The sequence below is a fragment of the Dermacentor silvarum genome, chromosome 1 (assembly GCF_013339745.2).
Source record: "Dermacentor silvarum isolate Dsil-2018 chromosome 1, BIME_Dsil_1.4, whole genome shotgun sequence".
In the NCBI taxonomy this organism is placed as follows: domain Eukaryota; kingdom Metazoa; phylum Arthropoda; class Arachnida; order Ixodida; family Ixodidae; genus Dermacentor; species Dermacentor silvarum.
This window is the reverse complement of record NC_051154.1, coordinates 72,413,075-72,428,501: the sequence shown is the minus strand read 5'-3', so window position 1 is coordinate 72,428,501 and position 15,427 is coordinate 72,413,075. Positions and strand designations below refer to the sequence as shown.

The following is a 15,427-nucleotide window of genomic DNA, read 5'->3' as shown; positions in this document are numbered from 1 at the left end:
TCTTCGCGCGCTAGGACGCGTGTGTAGGGCATTTTTCCCTTGTAAGCTAGCAAGCGCTGGCGTTGCTCAGTGGTAGAATAGCCGACTCGCGCGGGAATTGGGAATTTGTCTCTCATTCTTGACGATAGCTGTTACGCACAATGGCGGTGGTGGCGGACACCATCGCCAACCGAAACGGCTATTAAAGTGAGCCCATAACAGCTTACGCTGTAAAAGGAGACTGTTCGTGTACGCAACGTTTAGTCGAAGCCGGTTAAGTATCGTCAGATGACGTAGTAGACATTTTGGCAGCCTTGATTGGAGTTCTGGATCGATGTTATACACAACAAAAATTAAAACAAGAATTGTCGCAGTTTCACCCGAAAGGCGAAGCATCAATTGCGATAGCAACTTAGCAGAGAGCTATACGGAGTAAGGATAGAAGTTTTATCAGCTGTATAAACTTGGACATGCAGCAGCACCAGCAACGCGTAGAACTGTTGTCGACGCCGTCGCCGTTTTGCCCGCGTTCGCACCGAACGCGCGCGGCGTTGGTGACTGTTGCCAGGGCCTCTGGGGGCGGCTCAGAGGTTTTCGACGAGATCAGAATGGGAAACTCGTCGAGCAGCGACGGAAGTCTCTACCACCCTCTCGCCTCGCAACGTTTTTATATAAATACGCATTTGGTGCCGCAGCTAAACGTCGCCTCCCATCCCTCCCTCCCTTCCGTCCCCCCACGGCCTTTCACGCGACGGAAAAAGTCGCGTTTGCTCTCTATATACGGTGATTGTAAAGGAGGAAAGAGACGCTTAATTCTGCAGCCCTTCAGGGAGCACGGCGCAGAACGCGCGTTTGCTCTCCGAAGTGCGTTCGCTCCCCGTGAAAGCGCGCGTCCCTCGCACCCTTTCCCTCACACATACAGCGTCCGGAGCGCGGCGACGATTTCATCGCCGTAGACGTCATACGGAACCTCACGGCGACGCCGACGGCAGAAATCCGCTTTGTAGTGTCCATATAATTCCTATCGTAATAAAATGGATTGTAGTTGCCTGAAGATGAAGACCATGCAGCTTCTATTCCGTTCCGTGAGCGCAAAGCTCTTTGCCAAAGCTGAAGCCTCACATTTAGTGAAAACTTATATTATGCATCATGTGATCATGGCCTTTATTGGCTGCCTCATGCGCCTTTACATTACTTATTATACCGCAATGTCCTGGAAGCCACTAAAATTCTATCATATATCCAGCAATAGATGCGAACTGGTGTATGATTATGCTATGTCATGGACCAGTATGTAATTGCTTGATGTAGTGTTTTTCGTGCGAAGGCTTTTCAATGCTGTTTTTGATTCTGTGAAAATTGTTCTTTGATATTGTAGTTGCCGTAATATGTATTTAATCACCTGTTTCATCGCATACAGCTCGGGCGATGTTGACGTTATTCTCTATATAAACGCCATGAAAATGTCTGTCCTAGGGAAAGAACGAAAAGACCACAGGATGAGCTATGCTGTGTAGAGGAGCCGTCAGTAAATATGTGCCTCGTAGTAGTGTACTCATGTAGGCCAGTGTCCTCTTTGTAATAGCTGCTGGAGGCATGTTCTTCTTGGAGCCTATGCTGGGGACGGAGTGCCGAATGTGGAGAGGAGATAACATCCACGGAGGTATAGCGGCATCATCTGTAGCGCCTGTTTGGGGATATTCAGCCGAATTTCGTCAACAGATTGTCCGAATCCGGAATTCTCTCGCGTTTTGGTATGACTCAAGAAATAATTTTGTTGCTGCTCAATGAAAAAAAAAATTTAACACGGTGCAAGATACAAATATAAGACCTATACGGTGTTTGGTCGTGAGAAGTTTGATGACCGAACACCGTAGATCTAAAGATAGTATCGTGCACCGTATTTTTTTTTCCTTGAACAGCTTGACTAACGTTAGCTGGGACACGCTCTATGAATGGCAACGCTGCCACTTGTTCCTAGGAGGCAAAAGGATGCGACGAAGCTGAACAGTATATATGGCGCGCGGCTGACTTTGGGTCGCGTTGAAGAGACGTCGAAATCCCGAGTCTCGGCTCAGATGCAGTTAGCTCCCGTCAGACTCCATGTAGAAAGCACCAACTAGTATTGCAAAACTTAAAGAACACGTGGTGATGTCGAGTCGTATAACTTTTTTTTATCTCACGGTTCCTTAGGCGTGTTATAGTTCATTCGGAAAGGAGATGAAAGTGGACGTCCACTTTCATTTCCCTTTTCTTCACTATATATATACCGAAACACAAAAATAAGTAAATTAACAGTCAGTGGTACAAATCGAAAGAACCGTACACATGTCCACGGCATGATGAAAACATACGATGCATCGGCTATGGCGATAATTCGATAAAATTGCATGATAGCGACATCGATGCCATGCTTACTCACTTAGCGTTCGTTTTTTGCAATTTCATAGGCCTTTGCAATTGCCTTTGTCATCTTACTTTGGGCCTTATATAATATAGAGGTGTTTTCAAAAACAGGGACGCCGCCACAATCTCGGCAATGTATGCCCAATAACCCGAGATTGTTTTAGTGACGATATAGTTATGCTCCTTTAGCCTCTGATTGATGTATCTGCCAGGTTGACCAATATACGTTCTCTTGCACCACAGCGGTATGGAATAAAGAACGTTATGAATGAAGGTTACAAATTGTTTGCGATTCTGTGTAAGACATGCGGTCATCTCATTTTTTTTTTTTCGCATTGTCCTTTCTGCAGAGCGTCTGCAGAGGGGCAGGAAAAAAAAAACTACATCCAGCCTGTCACATTATAGTGAGCGATTCTCGCACGGCAATCAACCAACTACATCAAGGGTCGCATTTCTCGACAATCACTCCGTATCTTACATCAAGCCCCGCATTCATCTGAAAATCAAATCACCCTCGTCTGGATCCCAGCACACGCCGGCGATGTCCACCCGCACCTCACCAACCTCAACGAGGTTACACACTCCGTAGCACGAGAACTAGCCTACCGTGCCGGAGACGGTGCATGTGCGCCCGCAGGACGCGACCGCCTTACAAGATACAACGACCTTGTGAAGTCATTTTACCTCGCAAGGAAGAATCTTTTCCACCCATCACGGCAAGTTAAACAGAGTGCTCTTATTAACTGTGCTCACAGTCAATCACGCTTCGCCTGTTGCAGACCAATACATACCCCTCCCTCACACGCTATCACATCATATACCCCGACATCTACACAAGCCACACGTGCAAGATCTGTAAAACTCAACCGGTAACACTCTCCCACATGCTATGAGAGTGCAAACATCAATACCCAGACCTTAATCCCGTGACCCTCTCGTCGAGATGGCACGCCGCATTGCGCAGCTCCCATCTCGACGACCAGCTCTGGGCTACCCAGCAGGCCTACGAAGCGGCGAAGAGGCAATACCTCGACGTCCCATCGTGGGAGGCCTAGGCCCAGCCGACTAAACTGCTGGTTATCAATAAAGTTCACTCTCTCTCTCTCTCTCTCTCTCCACTCCAGACATCCTCGCCATCCTTCTGAGATTATGGGAAATGCAGTGTATGTATGTATTTTATCAGACTTACTGATAGCAGGAGCAGGAGATCAACTTTGAAAGCTTTGTATTCGTAAAAGCTGTTTGACATTTGCTGGCCGCATTCGCTAATAATATGTTTGTCATCGCAATTCACCGGTATCTGGTTTTTACGAACCACATTGGCGTACCAACATGTTTTCCAAATACGGGCCGAGAACCCTACTCACTGCGTATATAAATACGTAGCGAGCAGTCCACGTTACGTAAATAATTATACTCTGGTTTCTCCAATACTCTGCTTTTAGGCTCACAAGTGATTGTTCTGCTCTGACGGCACTGACATGTTAGACTCACCGGCTCTGTATATTGAAGCCATCTTGTCTATTATGAAACAATTTTTTGTTCTTGAAGATTCTGTGAAGCAACAGCCCTCAACTATAATCATATCGGCAGTTTGAACTCATGAACACCGAGATTTCCTGTATTGATAATCCGTGCCTGCCTGATCCCGTGCGGTCTTTGTGGCCTGTAAGAAGAATGTTTCGGCAAAACTTACCGCTTGCATTGTTTTGAATTCTAGACGTCCAGGACAAGCTAGACCCTGAAGAGCCGCATAAAAAAGCAGCAGCATCAGGATAATGGCTGGGTACAGGACATTCATGATCCTCCATGACAAGTGGTGACGCGTAGGGTTGTCCTTGCGAAACTTACGCCATGCTACCTGCGAAAAAATTAGAAGAAAACAGGGTAGATAGAGTAATTTATCTATACAATGTAGATAGAAATGTCAAATATCTTATCACCGGTTTCTGAAGAAATTAGTATGGATTCTTTAATGAACAAACAATAGCACACATGAGAAGAACGCATTACAGCAATAAAGGAGTCGTTGCAAACGTGCGAGGATAGTCAACTGAACAAAATAAAGAGAAAAAAAACAAAGAAATAAAACAGCCTGTCCTGCAGACTTCGCGACTGGGCAGAGGCAGTGATAACTGCGAACACAAGCTCAACACAGTCAATATTGGTGCAGCTGGACACGAATAAAGAACAATACCTAGCGAAGCCACTTGCAAAATCAAACAAACATCTGCTTGACATGATGTAGTACAATATCGGCTTTGAAGCTGTAAATCACTGAAACCAGCAAAATAATAGTAATAAAAGCTAACGAAAAAACATACGAAGTGTGAACCACATGGAAACAATATCACTTTCAATCGAGAGGTTATTGAGGCTTTCAGACAAGATCGGTGCACCCCTTTCATACATGGATGACCCGAAGCTATAACATCATAGAATTAAATAAAGACATTTCTTTTTTTTTTCTGTCTCTCTGTAGCTCATACTTATGCCAGTTCATGAGAACATGTTCTACGTTCTCCTCTGAACGGACTCATCTTCGGGATAGAGTTAATAACAAGAATAAAATAACAAGAATATAAAGATGCATAAAATATTCATAGCAATAAAGATATAATTACCTCATAATGTGGGATAGACTTATTTTATCCACTCATTTCCTCACTACAGCTGCTATACTTTTGCCACGCCAACACATTTTATTTTAATATTTTGATATAATTTTATTTGCTTTTAAAATTGCGTTGTTGTGTAATGATCAGTAGATCTTGTACCATACGGAAACGAAACAATATGAGGAGTAATAAAGATAAGTATCATTGCAACAGCTTCACGAAGTGCGACTCTCGCACCTTTCGCTAGGAGACACCGTGCAAAGCGAGCCAGCGTATTAAGCAATTAAGCAGTAATATTTACACTGAGCCAATCATTTTCTTTTGTTCAGTCCGAACTTATGTGAAATGGTGGTGGCGCCTTACCAACTGTAGAATGACGGAGTATGGCTTCAATATAGTTGACTTGCATATCTTCAGAAAGTACGTTATTGCTACAATATCTTCGTCGCCAGCAATGTCCGATATCTGAAAGACAAAACGAAAAGAACACTTGTATTGCACTGCACGTGGAAAATGAAGGCAAGAAAGGTTATCACTGCAGAACGAGGCGTGACTGCGATGCATTACGCCTATGGGGAAAAATCCCGCGAGCGCGTGCAGGCGTCGTTGATCTGCTCCTGAAAGCGGCGCCGGCGGCAGCAAAAATGGCTGGTGTTGTAGCCAAAATATATTTTCTTGCAAGTTTATATTTCGACAGATGAATGTAAGTCCGAAAGGCAGTCGCTTTTTCGGAGATCTGTTGCAAAATACGATTCAATGCTAGAAAGCTCCACCCCTTGACTAACGGAAAAAGGAAAAGAAAGAAGGAACACATCTTTGTGCTCGCTCACCTGAACGTGCACATTTGAGCTGTCGGTACTGGATACATTCTCGTGGCTGCTCTGCCGCTGCGGAGAAAAACCGTGGCTCGTAATAAAGTCTGTAGATCTGCCCGGCAAGGAGCGTGACGAGTGAACCTGAACGAAGCAAACGGGCAAATAATTCAAGTGCAGTCGACGCGCGGTTTGTAAGAAATGATTCCATAACTTAATCATATAATGGTAGAGTAAATGTTTGTAGCAACTTAGTAGAACGTGTGATTTCGCCTGGTAAAAAGGTTACACTAACTTTTTCATTGCTTTGGCTGCAACTCTTTTAGATTTCGGACGTGCGTCTGGTTAACCTCCCTGCCTTTCTGTTTCTCTCTCTCTTGTACATTTCATGCTAGCTGGACTCTCTAAATTTTCTGACCACGTTGCCCACGCCGTTCGCCATCAATATCACCCCACGCTCACAGTCCTGACAGGGAAGACCAGGCGTAGTCGAGCGAACAAGTGGATAGAGGTCAAGCCCAAATAAGCCGAGTGGCTTGTAAAGCCCCCAAAAGCGCGGATATTTCATCCAAACAATCTGTTTAATACGCAATGGCGCGAACCGTCATTTCCCTACACGTCATACTTTACGGTGGTCTCACTGTAAACGTTAGCCGTGTGGTTCGTAACACCTGCTGCATTTGCATGGGTAAATTAGGGAGAGGGGTGCGTGAGGCACTATGCGGTGAAGTTATAAAGCTACTTTTGCGCTGCCAGCAATGATATCAGACAACTGCTCACGACATTCATTTGCCTTAGCTACTGGTGTCTTCTGTGAAGAAACTTCCACGGAGGCGGCATCTTGCAGCCATATTTTATGGGGCGTTGATTTCACCGGGTCAATTTTCTAAGTTAGCCCGGAGAATTAAAAACTGCGAGACTCCTGTGTATATTCTTACAGTTCCGGCAACGTTTTATTTCCCCTGGCAACATTCAGTCAAGGGCGACCAAACCGACAGCATCGAGGCGATGGAGCGATATACAGGATATCGCTTACAATATTATGTAAAGACATGCAGAGCGAGAAGCTACGGTAAGCTCACGGCAATAGTGTCGATTTGAGCAGTGCTAAGGTCATGCCCGCAAGCACACTCAGTTCATTTCCACACCACGGACGGCGCCGTTGCGCGTGGCACATAAGTGATCCGCCACGCACGGGAGCAAAATAAAGCAATCGTCGATAAAAGTAATGATGCAGAATGAAATAGAAGTTGCCGCATGCAGGCGCTGCAGAGATGCCCAAGCAGCGTCGTACCGGTTTCAACCGAGCTGCAGGTCTCCACAATGTATATTCTTATGAGGGTCATTTGTGCAGTTCATATTGTACCAGTGTCATTGCTGGTGAATTTACACAGATAATGCGACTATTTAGGTGGAACTTTACTCTCTCCCTCGTCATTTTTCATGTTAAACCACGTACTTCAGCAGGTTGATCACGGCACCTTTCCGCGTTTCGGGGGCTTCGTTTCATGCTTGAAAAATGTTTATGTCGCACGTATTGAGCACAGAAAGCTGCAGATCGGAAATTTTTCAGTATGGTCTCCAATTTTTTGACACTTTTGCTATGAATAGAATATTTAATGAAGTTCATCAATTAATATAACTAATAATGTAATTAGGCGAAAAACAAAAAAAAATAGTCAAACCCTTGTGAGCCAGGGTAACGAAGCAGCTTTTACACAACACGGGCCGTATCATCCTTCCCCGTGACGGTGTAATTCTAGCCTTTTGTGGTGCAAGTGATTTCACAAGCGTTCACGCTCTGATGTCTGAATTCCTCTTGGCGTCATAGCGATACACACAACTCTCATATATAGTGACGACGGGCGTGCATTTTTGTGTTGCATCCTCTTACGTGCCCGTAGCTTGAGAAGCACGATAATGTGTGGTTTATTTAATGACTATCATATAAATGGGTTAATTAAGGCCACAGACATGGTTTTATGCCTTGCATATAAAGTATTCACGCAAAAATGCTTCATAGTATACCCGCCACGTCAGCTCAGTGTCTATGGCGTTGCGCTGCTGAGCTCGATCGAGGTCACGGCTTCGATCCCCGCGGCGGCATCCACGTTCCGATGGGGGCGGATTGAAAAAAAAACGCTCGTCTAGTTAGATTAAGGTGCACGTTTTTTAAAGAACCCTAGGTGGTCAAAGCTATTCCGGAGTCCTCCACTACGGCGTGTCTCAAAATCCAATTGTGGTTTTGGCATTTAAAACCCCACAATTTAACTTTTAAGCGCTTCATGGGGGATGGATTCATTTTAAAAAAGCTAGGATGCAATGTGCAGAATCTAGGACTATACAATTCGTAAACCTAAAGAGCAGATATTCGCTCGCATAATTCGCAAGTTCCCGTTCGGAGCTTATTTTTAGCATGCCCTTATATCTACCTGTGCACACGATCGACACCGTGAAGACTTTCTCGGGATCGTAATGAACTACAATGCAATAAATACGTTGCAATTTCGCTGGCTGGCAGCGCATGTTGTACAGCTGCACATACTCAAAGCTGAGCTGCTTCCGCGCAGATAAGTGCCGCACTGGCGTCGTGCGCTCGCACACGCCTGCCCACGATAGAGGCCTCGTCTTAATCTCGGCATGTGAATGGACCGTAAACATCTGCTCAGCGCAGACTTCGGTATGTGCAGCAGTATGGCGTGGTCGCTATTGTTGTCTGGAGCTTTCGCTGGAAAGAGAATATTAGCTTGCACTCCCCCCCCCCTGTATGCTCCGCCAATAGCTGTAGGACGTGGCGAGTTCTTGCACCACCTAACAGCTGCTGTTGCCGAGCGTCAGCATAGACAGGCGTCGCTGTTGTTGCAACAAAACGGAGCTGCTGCCACAAACAATGCGCGGTAGCAGCAGTAAACAGTAAACTATAGCGCACTGTACAGTTAGCAGAAATAGGCGACTGCACGGTATACCCATACCTAACATGCCGCATCTTGCCGGCACATTCTTGTTACTCCCCGTGGTTCTCTATCTGCCCGCTCGAGCAACGCTTGAAGCTTTGTAATAGTCGGCTCAATGTAAGGTCAACCTCTCCATCCACCATAGATATTTCAACTTCAGTGCCTCTCTGTCTTTCTTTTGCTAGCGAGTTATACGAAACGTTTGTCTTCTTTGATAGGAAAAGAGAAAAGCACTGAGCGCTAGGACACTTTAACAATTGCACCCACGCTGTTTGTCACGGTGGGCATCTCGAGTTGCCTATCAGCAAACACGTAAACTGACTAAAATTAAACAATAAACATTGTGTCTAAGTCGTTGACCATGGAGCATCTATACTGGTATCACATAGCCCCTTCAGTCACAAATTATTATCGACGGTCGATAAATGTTTTAAATTTACATAATTTTATGCCAAGGTGCTACAGACTCCATTAAGAGCAAGTCAAGGTTGTAGAACGACTCTTTCTACATTTTATGATGAGTCACCCTAATTACAGAGTGATTAAGTATCTAATTATTGTCCACTCAGTAGTGATACGTTTCTTCATAAAAAGGAATTAAATCACTACCACGAATTACTTCCACAAGTTAATTACTGGTTGCAAGCATTACTCAAAAAAAAAATTGTTCGCAATTGCTATCGAAACGTCCCGCGTCGCACCTCCCGTCAAACACTGCAGTGCCTTCTCCAAAGCGATATTCGGTAGCGATATATTTCCCTCAGAAGTAAAATGAAGGTACTTGAGGTAAGCAGAACGTTTAATTTACCCTAGTATTAGTTTTTGCGGTCTCTTGCTTGCCACAACTGCACAGAAATGGCAAAAGTAGTGTCGCGTATACTCAAATGGTACACAGTGACTGAAGGGGATAGTTGGCGGATATCTATGACACGTCCGTTCTTTAGAAATGTGGTCACAGTCGTGTGCCTGGAAATATCCGACGTCGGCATTTTTTTCGCTATCGAAGCTGATCGAAACTAAACTATGAGGTTTAACTCCCCGAATCTGCGCAATGGACATTGAGGTTCGCCGTAGTGGAGGAATTCAGGTGCGGTTTGACCACCATTTCGCTGGTGTCTAATCACTAATGTGTGGAATTCTCGGTACATGCAGCCTCAGGATGGTGGGCCATGCTTCAAGAAATGCGCTACGCGTCTGCGAGAAGCGCCATAGTAAACGTATATTAACGCACTCGTTCACATGCCCTATACCTCTAAGTTCTATTTCCTACGCGTTTACCCTACAAATTTGTATGTCACGAAGCAAAGCCCGTATGCACAAAACTTTTCCCACGTAAGTGACGTCCGAGATTGGCCGTCGCCTCAGCAATCATGTCGTTATCAACTGTGCGATCTCATGAGCGGCGGGTGCCCGACCGTCAGCCAATGAGAAAACGCTCATTAACATAGAAAGTGAAGAAAGAAAGAGAAGTTTTATTAATGCTAGCTCCGCTGCTTATACAAGTTTGTCGCACGCACATTCACTTTCATTACGTGATCGACAAACCGAAGAATAAATTTATAGAACTATTTGTTAGTGAATTTCACTTACCACGTTCAGGACGTTGTAGAGAAGAGCTTCGCACGACGGATGCGACCGTATGCGTAGCGAAAACAAGAAACAAGAAAGTCTTAGTGCTAATATTTTGTGGCGCATTATAAAACTGTTAATTAAACAATAGCCAGCTCTTTGCCAATCTGTTTCTGATGGTCAATAGTGCTGCTTTTTTTAGATGTAATTCGATTTATCTTGCAGGCGCAAATCACAAGAACTACGGAATAATCGCAGGGACGCTAGATGCGGGCGAATTTGTGCACTTTATCAGCGCGTACGCCCCGCAAGTTGAAAAAGAAAAACTGTGAGGAGAAAGGAGTCTTCCGTATCGATATGGACAAGGCACTGAGGGAGCTGGATACCGAGAACATGTCATCGCAGAGCACCTGAACGAGCAGGTTGAATCTAACAAACACCTTATCACTGACGGTTCACTGACCGTTATCACTTACGAGAGGATGTAGTACACAGATTAACTATTCTGTAGGAGAAGAAGGAACTTAAGGTCGAGGAGTACAAGGTCGTCGCGAGAGAACTTGTGGCGTTACCTACAACACCTACTCCCTATGCACCTTCAAATAAACGTTTTAACAACAACAACAACAAATGAAGAAAGCAGTCGTTTTAAGAAAAGAAAGAAGAGACAGGATAGAAAGAGAGAGCAATATAAAGAGTATCAAACGGTTCAGGCTTCAGGGTGTCGAAATGAGGCAGGCAGGGATTCAAGGAGGCCGTTTTGCAAACAACATGCGTACGAGCCCTAATAACGTGCTAGAATAGTAACAGCTAACAATAAAAGCTATCTAGTAAGGAAGTCTTGAGAAAATCTCTGGCAAGACTTGGAAAAGCGAAGAAAATTTGAAGCTGCGTGATGTCCAAAAGATGCCCAAACAGCGATGCCAGAGAAATACGAGGTAAGAAAGTTTCGCGTGGAGCGCACACATTATAACATAAGTGTTCACTAAATGAATAAGAGCCACGCAAATAGGAAGTAGGCACAAGCAAAATGAAAGGCGTACGAAGAGATCTACTGGCACTTGAAGAAAAAAAATACGCAAAGAAGAAAACGTATACAATGTCACTAAAATCCGCGGGAGGGAAACAATGGCCATCATACTCCTAATGAATATCAAGAGATCTAGAAGTGTAAATGATTTGATAAACTCTGAGAAAGAGGGGAAAAGCAGTAGGAATATATTGTAAATCGCTAAATGCGGTGAATGAATGAAGAAACCATGAGGATGGATTGCCTTACGTAGAACGTACACAGGAAATCCTGAGCGATGATATAGGGTCGTAGAAGCACTGAAACATAATTAAGATCAGCGAAGCACATAGAGCAGACGGAATATCATTGGCGGCATGAAATTGGTTGAGATAAGAAGGGGTTCTACTCAACCTCATGGCAAACATTTACGGACAAAGACAGATAAAACGCTAAATGGGGCAACTGTCGCCAATAAGGAGATGTGCAACATTTGCCGCGGGAAGAACTACAGAGGGAACGAGCCTGTCAATCACCAAGATCTTCAAATGCGTTCGGAACAAGACTTGTAAGACTTAAGTATCGGACCCCGATGACTTGGAATAATGCCATAGAGAGCTAATATAAGTGCAATCTTCGGCCTGAGGCAAGAGACGTAGATGCATAGAAAAAGTTGTCGCAGTTTCACCTGAAAGGCGAAGCATCAATTGCGATAGCAAATTTGTAGAGAGCTATACGGAGTAATGATAGTAGCTTTATCAGCTGTATAAACTTGGACATGCAGCAGCACCGGCAACACGCAGAACTGTTGTCGACGCCGTCGGCGTTTTGCACGCGTTCGCACAAAATGCGTGCGGCGTTGGTGACTGTTGCCGGAGCCTATGATATATATAGGCACTTGGTGCCGCAGCTAAACGTCGCCTCCCTTCCCTCCCCCCCTCCCCCACGGCCTTTCACGCGTCGGAAGAAGGCGCGTGTGCTCTACATTGTAAAGGAGGAAAGAGACGCCTACTTCTGCAGCCATTACGGGAGCACGGCGCAGAACGCGCGTTTGTTCTCCGCCGTGCGTTCACTCCCCGTGAAAGCGCGCGTCCCTCGCGCCCTTTCACTCGCACATATAGCGTTCGGCGCACGGCGACGTTGGCGCTGAGCCGTGCTCCCTCAAGGGCTGCAGAAGATAGCGCCAACCTTTCCCTTTCCCTCAAGAACCACTTATCATCGGCGACGATTTCATTTCCATTGACGTCATACGGAACCTCACGGCGACGGCGACGGCGACGCCGACGGCAGAAATCTGCTTTGAAGTTTCCATATAATTGCTATCGCAATAAAACTCAGCGATATCTTTAAAGTGTTTTCATCGGCTTGGAGAACGCTTATGATACAATGAGAAGTGAGCAAACGTAAACAAGTTTTAGAGAAATGAACGTCTCTAGCTATATGGCTTATGGATCAAGAAAACGTACAGCGAACTAAGGATGATTGTACGCAGCTGCCTCGGTGAAACATCCATGTGACAGTGGGGCACTATTGAGGTTGGGAATTGGCCTTTTTCCATGCTCGAAAGGCTGAAGAGTGTCATCGCGCATCGTTTTACAGCAGATTAACATTGAAACACTTCTAAGCCAATGGCGTTATCCTTGGTTCAACGTTGGAAGGAAGTGCTAGATAGAAGTTGAGGCACTGGAAGAAATGATTTTCTAAAGGTTTTCAAGTTCAGCAAAAACAAAACAGAGTTCATGACCTACAGCGCTGGAAATTACGTATGCCAATATTTGAAGTTAGGCTACACAACAATCAAGAGTACAACGCAGTCCGTGTTCTATAGCCCTGCAGTAGCTGAAAAAGGCAACGTGCAAAGACAGGTGATTTGCAGTATTGTGACGAGACCGAAGAAAAGGAAGAATGCCTCAGCAATGTCCTGCCATAAGACCCTATGAATAAAGTTAAAGGGGTGCCTTTACAACAGGTGCGACAAGCAATGTTTTTTTGGAACCGAAGCGATTCCAACGAAGAAGTCTTACCTGCAGAAGATGGAAGTGGCGAAAATTAAGATGCGGAAATCGCAGTGTGTCAAGGAAGGACAGAATTCGGACGGAATGGCCATAGTCGCGGACATTACACCAAACGATCAGGCCGGAATACTTATGTGGCATGGTTACGTAATAAGAGACGGGAGCTATGTCAACAATAATTTAACGGTAATCAACTATCTTGGCAAGATGACCCGAGGTCGGCCTAAACGTGGGTGGCAGGAGAATATTCAGGCAGATCTCAGCAACCAGACCATGAGTAAGAGGTGAGTGACTGATAAGAGAAAGTAAACTCATCAGAAACAGCGACATCGCACAGAAGTGAGATAGTGTTGACGAAAAAAAAATACAGTTATGCTGGGCTACCTCTGATGGAGCTGTCAGGGAGGTGTACTGCCCGCCTTAACTGAAATGTCAAGTCGAAACCAACCGGAACGCTCGTTTGAGTTTCCGTATATGCCAACGTCTGACACTGACGCAATGCAGGGTCAGAAATGGGGTTTTGGTACTATACTTTATGCTTAGAAACCTGCGGCAGAGCGACTGCACATCACACTAATTACAAATCACGCGCTGTTAGTGTTCTGATATGTGCTTATTGTGTTTCATGTTCATGGCGCTACTATGAAACATTAAATTACCTTCGCAGCGAAAATTTCTGTCTAATTGGGTCATTCTTGCTGCGTTAAAAATACTGTCGAACTGAACAATAAAGCGGCGATTGCAGCGCAAACACTAATTTTTTTTTTCTAAACGCACTCACAGGGCATATCAAATAAAAAATTCGCGATACTCATAGCTGGTGTGATTGGTAAAGCGGACATTCCCAGGGCCAACCCACTTCGAATTTCTCATCCTCAACGTCCGTTGACAACTTGCCATAAGCTTACGCAAAGTAAATAGCTGTCTATATCCTTCCACATCAGTGAACCACTATTTCAGAAAAATCACGGTGAAGCCAGTTACGCGTGGTCGCCCTCTCGGAATTTATGATTAAAGTTTTCAGTGTTATTTGTAATTTATTTTAAGTACATTGTTTACTGTCAATGCGTCTCGTGGAACACCGTAACGATGTGTACATGTTTACAGGTCTTTGTATAAAAGCTATGTATAAAAGCTGTACAAGTCCGTGTGCGTGATTCATGTATACTGCACATATCACCTTTGCTTGCCTTCTTTCCTTCCTAATGCCTGTACTCCTCCGCCCGCTTTTATTATTATTATTATCCAGGCCCACGCGGCCTATTTCACACCGAATAATTCCCACATTACTAATGCTTTTGCGCGTTCGGCTTTTTTACATTGCTACTGAGTTCTGCAAGGAAAGCCACACCGTTACGCACGCTAAGTTACTTGCAAGGAGAGAGAGACATTTATTTCATTTGTCGTCCGGGGCTACTGGGCGTTATGATGGTTGTGAGATGCTGTGAGAAACGGAGGTGAAGGTGCGACGTCGGTGGCGTCGACTCTTGATTGGGCTTGGCCCGCTCCTTGGTGGTACGGTAAGCCCAAGCGCCGTTGTAACATTAGGTGGTGTTGGATCAGCCGCCCATTCCTCTAGTGTGTGTGCTCTTTTTTGGTACTGCTGTAAGTATAAATTGAAGTGCGTGTTGACTTCCCGGGCAGTCCCGGGAAGTCAACACGCACTTCAATAGTATTTGGGCGAACTCATTTTATGCTAAGAACAGGTTATGAGTAAAACTTATGGTGTGCCATGACATCCAATGCTCTATTCTGCCTTCACTTCATTAACAGTTGAACTGAAATATGCAACTTTTTTTTTCGTCGTTCAAAGGACTCCAATCACAGCTTATGTTAATAATTAAACTTTCCGGCCTTTGCTGTAATAATTTCGTAAATATTGCGCGATAATATGAACGAACGTTTACTAGCGTTTGCTTTGGCACATGTTCACATATGTGAAGCCAGATAGGGCCGGCAGCGTATGTAGGCAAGAAGTGTTGAGACGGGGTCGCCGTAGCCACCACGGGACAGTAAACGGCGCGCCTGATTCGGCATGGGCCTCTCTCCCGGCTGTTCTGCACAA

General features: G+C 45.0%; 1 protein-coding gene across 4 annotated transcripts in view; it reads right to left on the bottom strand.

The window, feature by feature from the left end:
* The window catches only part of LOC119445794 (uncharacterized), a 52,991-nt gene that overhangs the window by 11,384 nt on the left and 26,180 nt on the right, over positions 1–15,427 (bottom strand). For all 4 annotated transcript variants that reach the window (XM_049669506.1, XM_049669500.1, XM_049669497.1 and 1 more), the window contains 3 exons: positions 5,834–5,959; positions 5,367–5,468; positions 4,082–4,246 (listed from right to left, as the gene is read on the bottom strand). In XM_049669506.1, the coding sequence (XP_049525463.1) occupies positions 4,082–4,246; positions 5,367–5,468; positions 5,834–5,959 (393 nt within the window). The remainder of the gene's footprint in view (positions 1–4,081; positions 4,247–5,366; positions 5,469–5,833; positions 5,960–15,427) is intronic.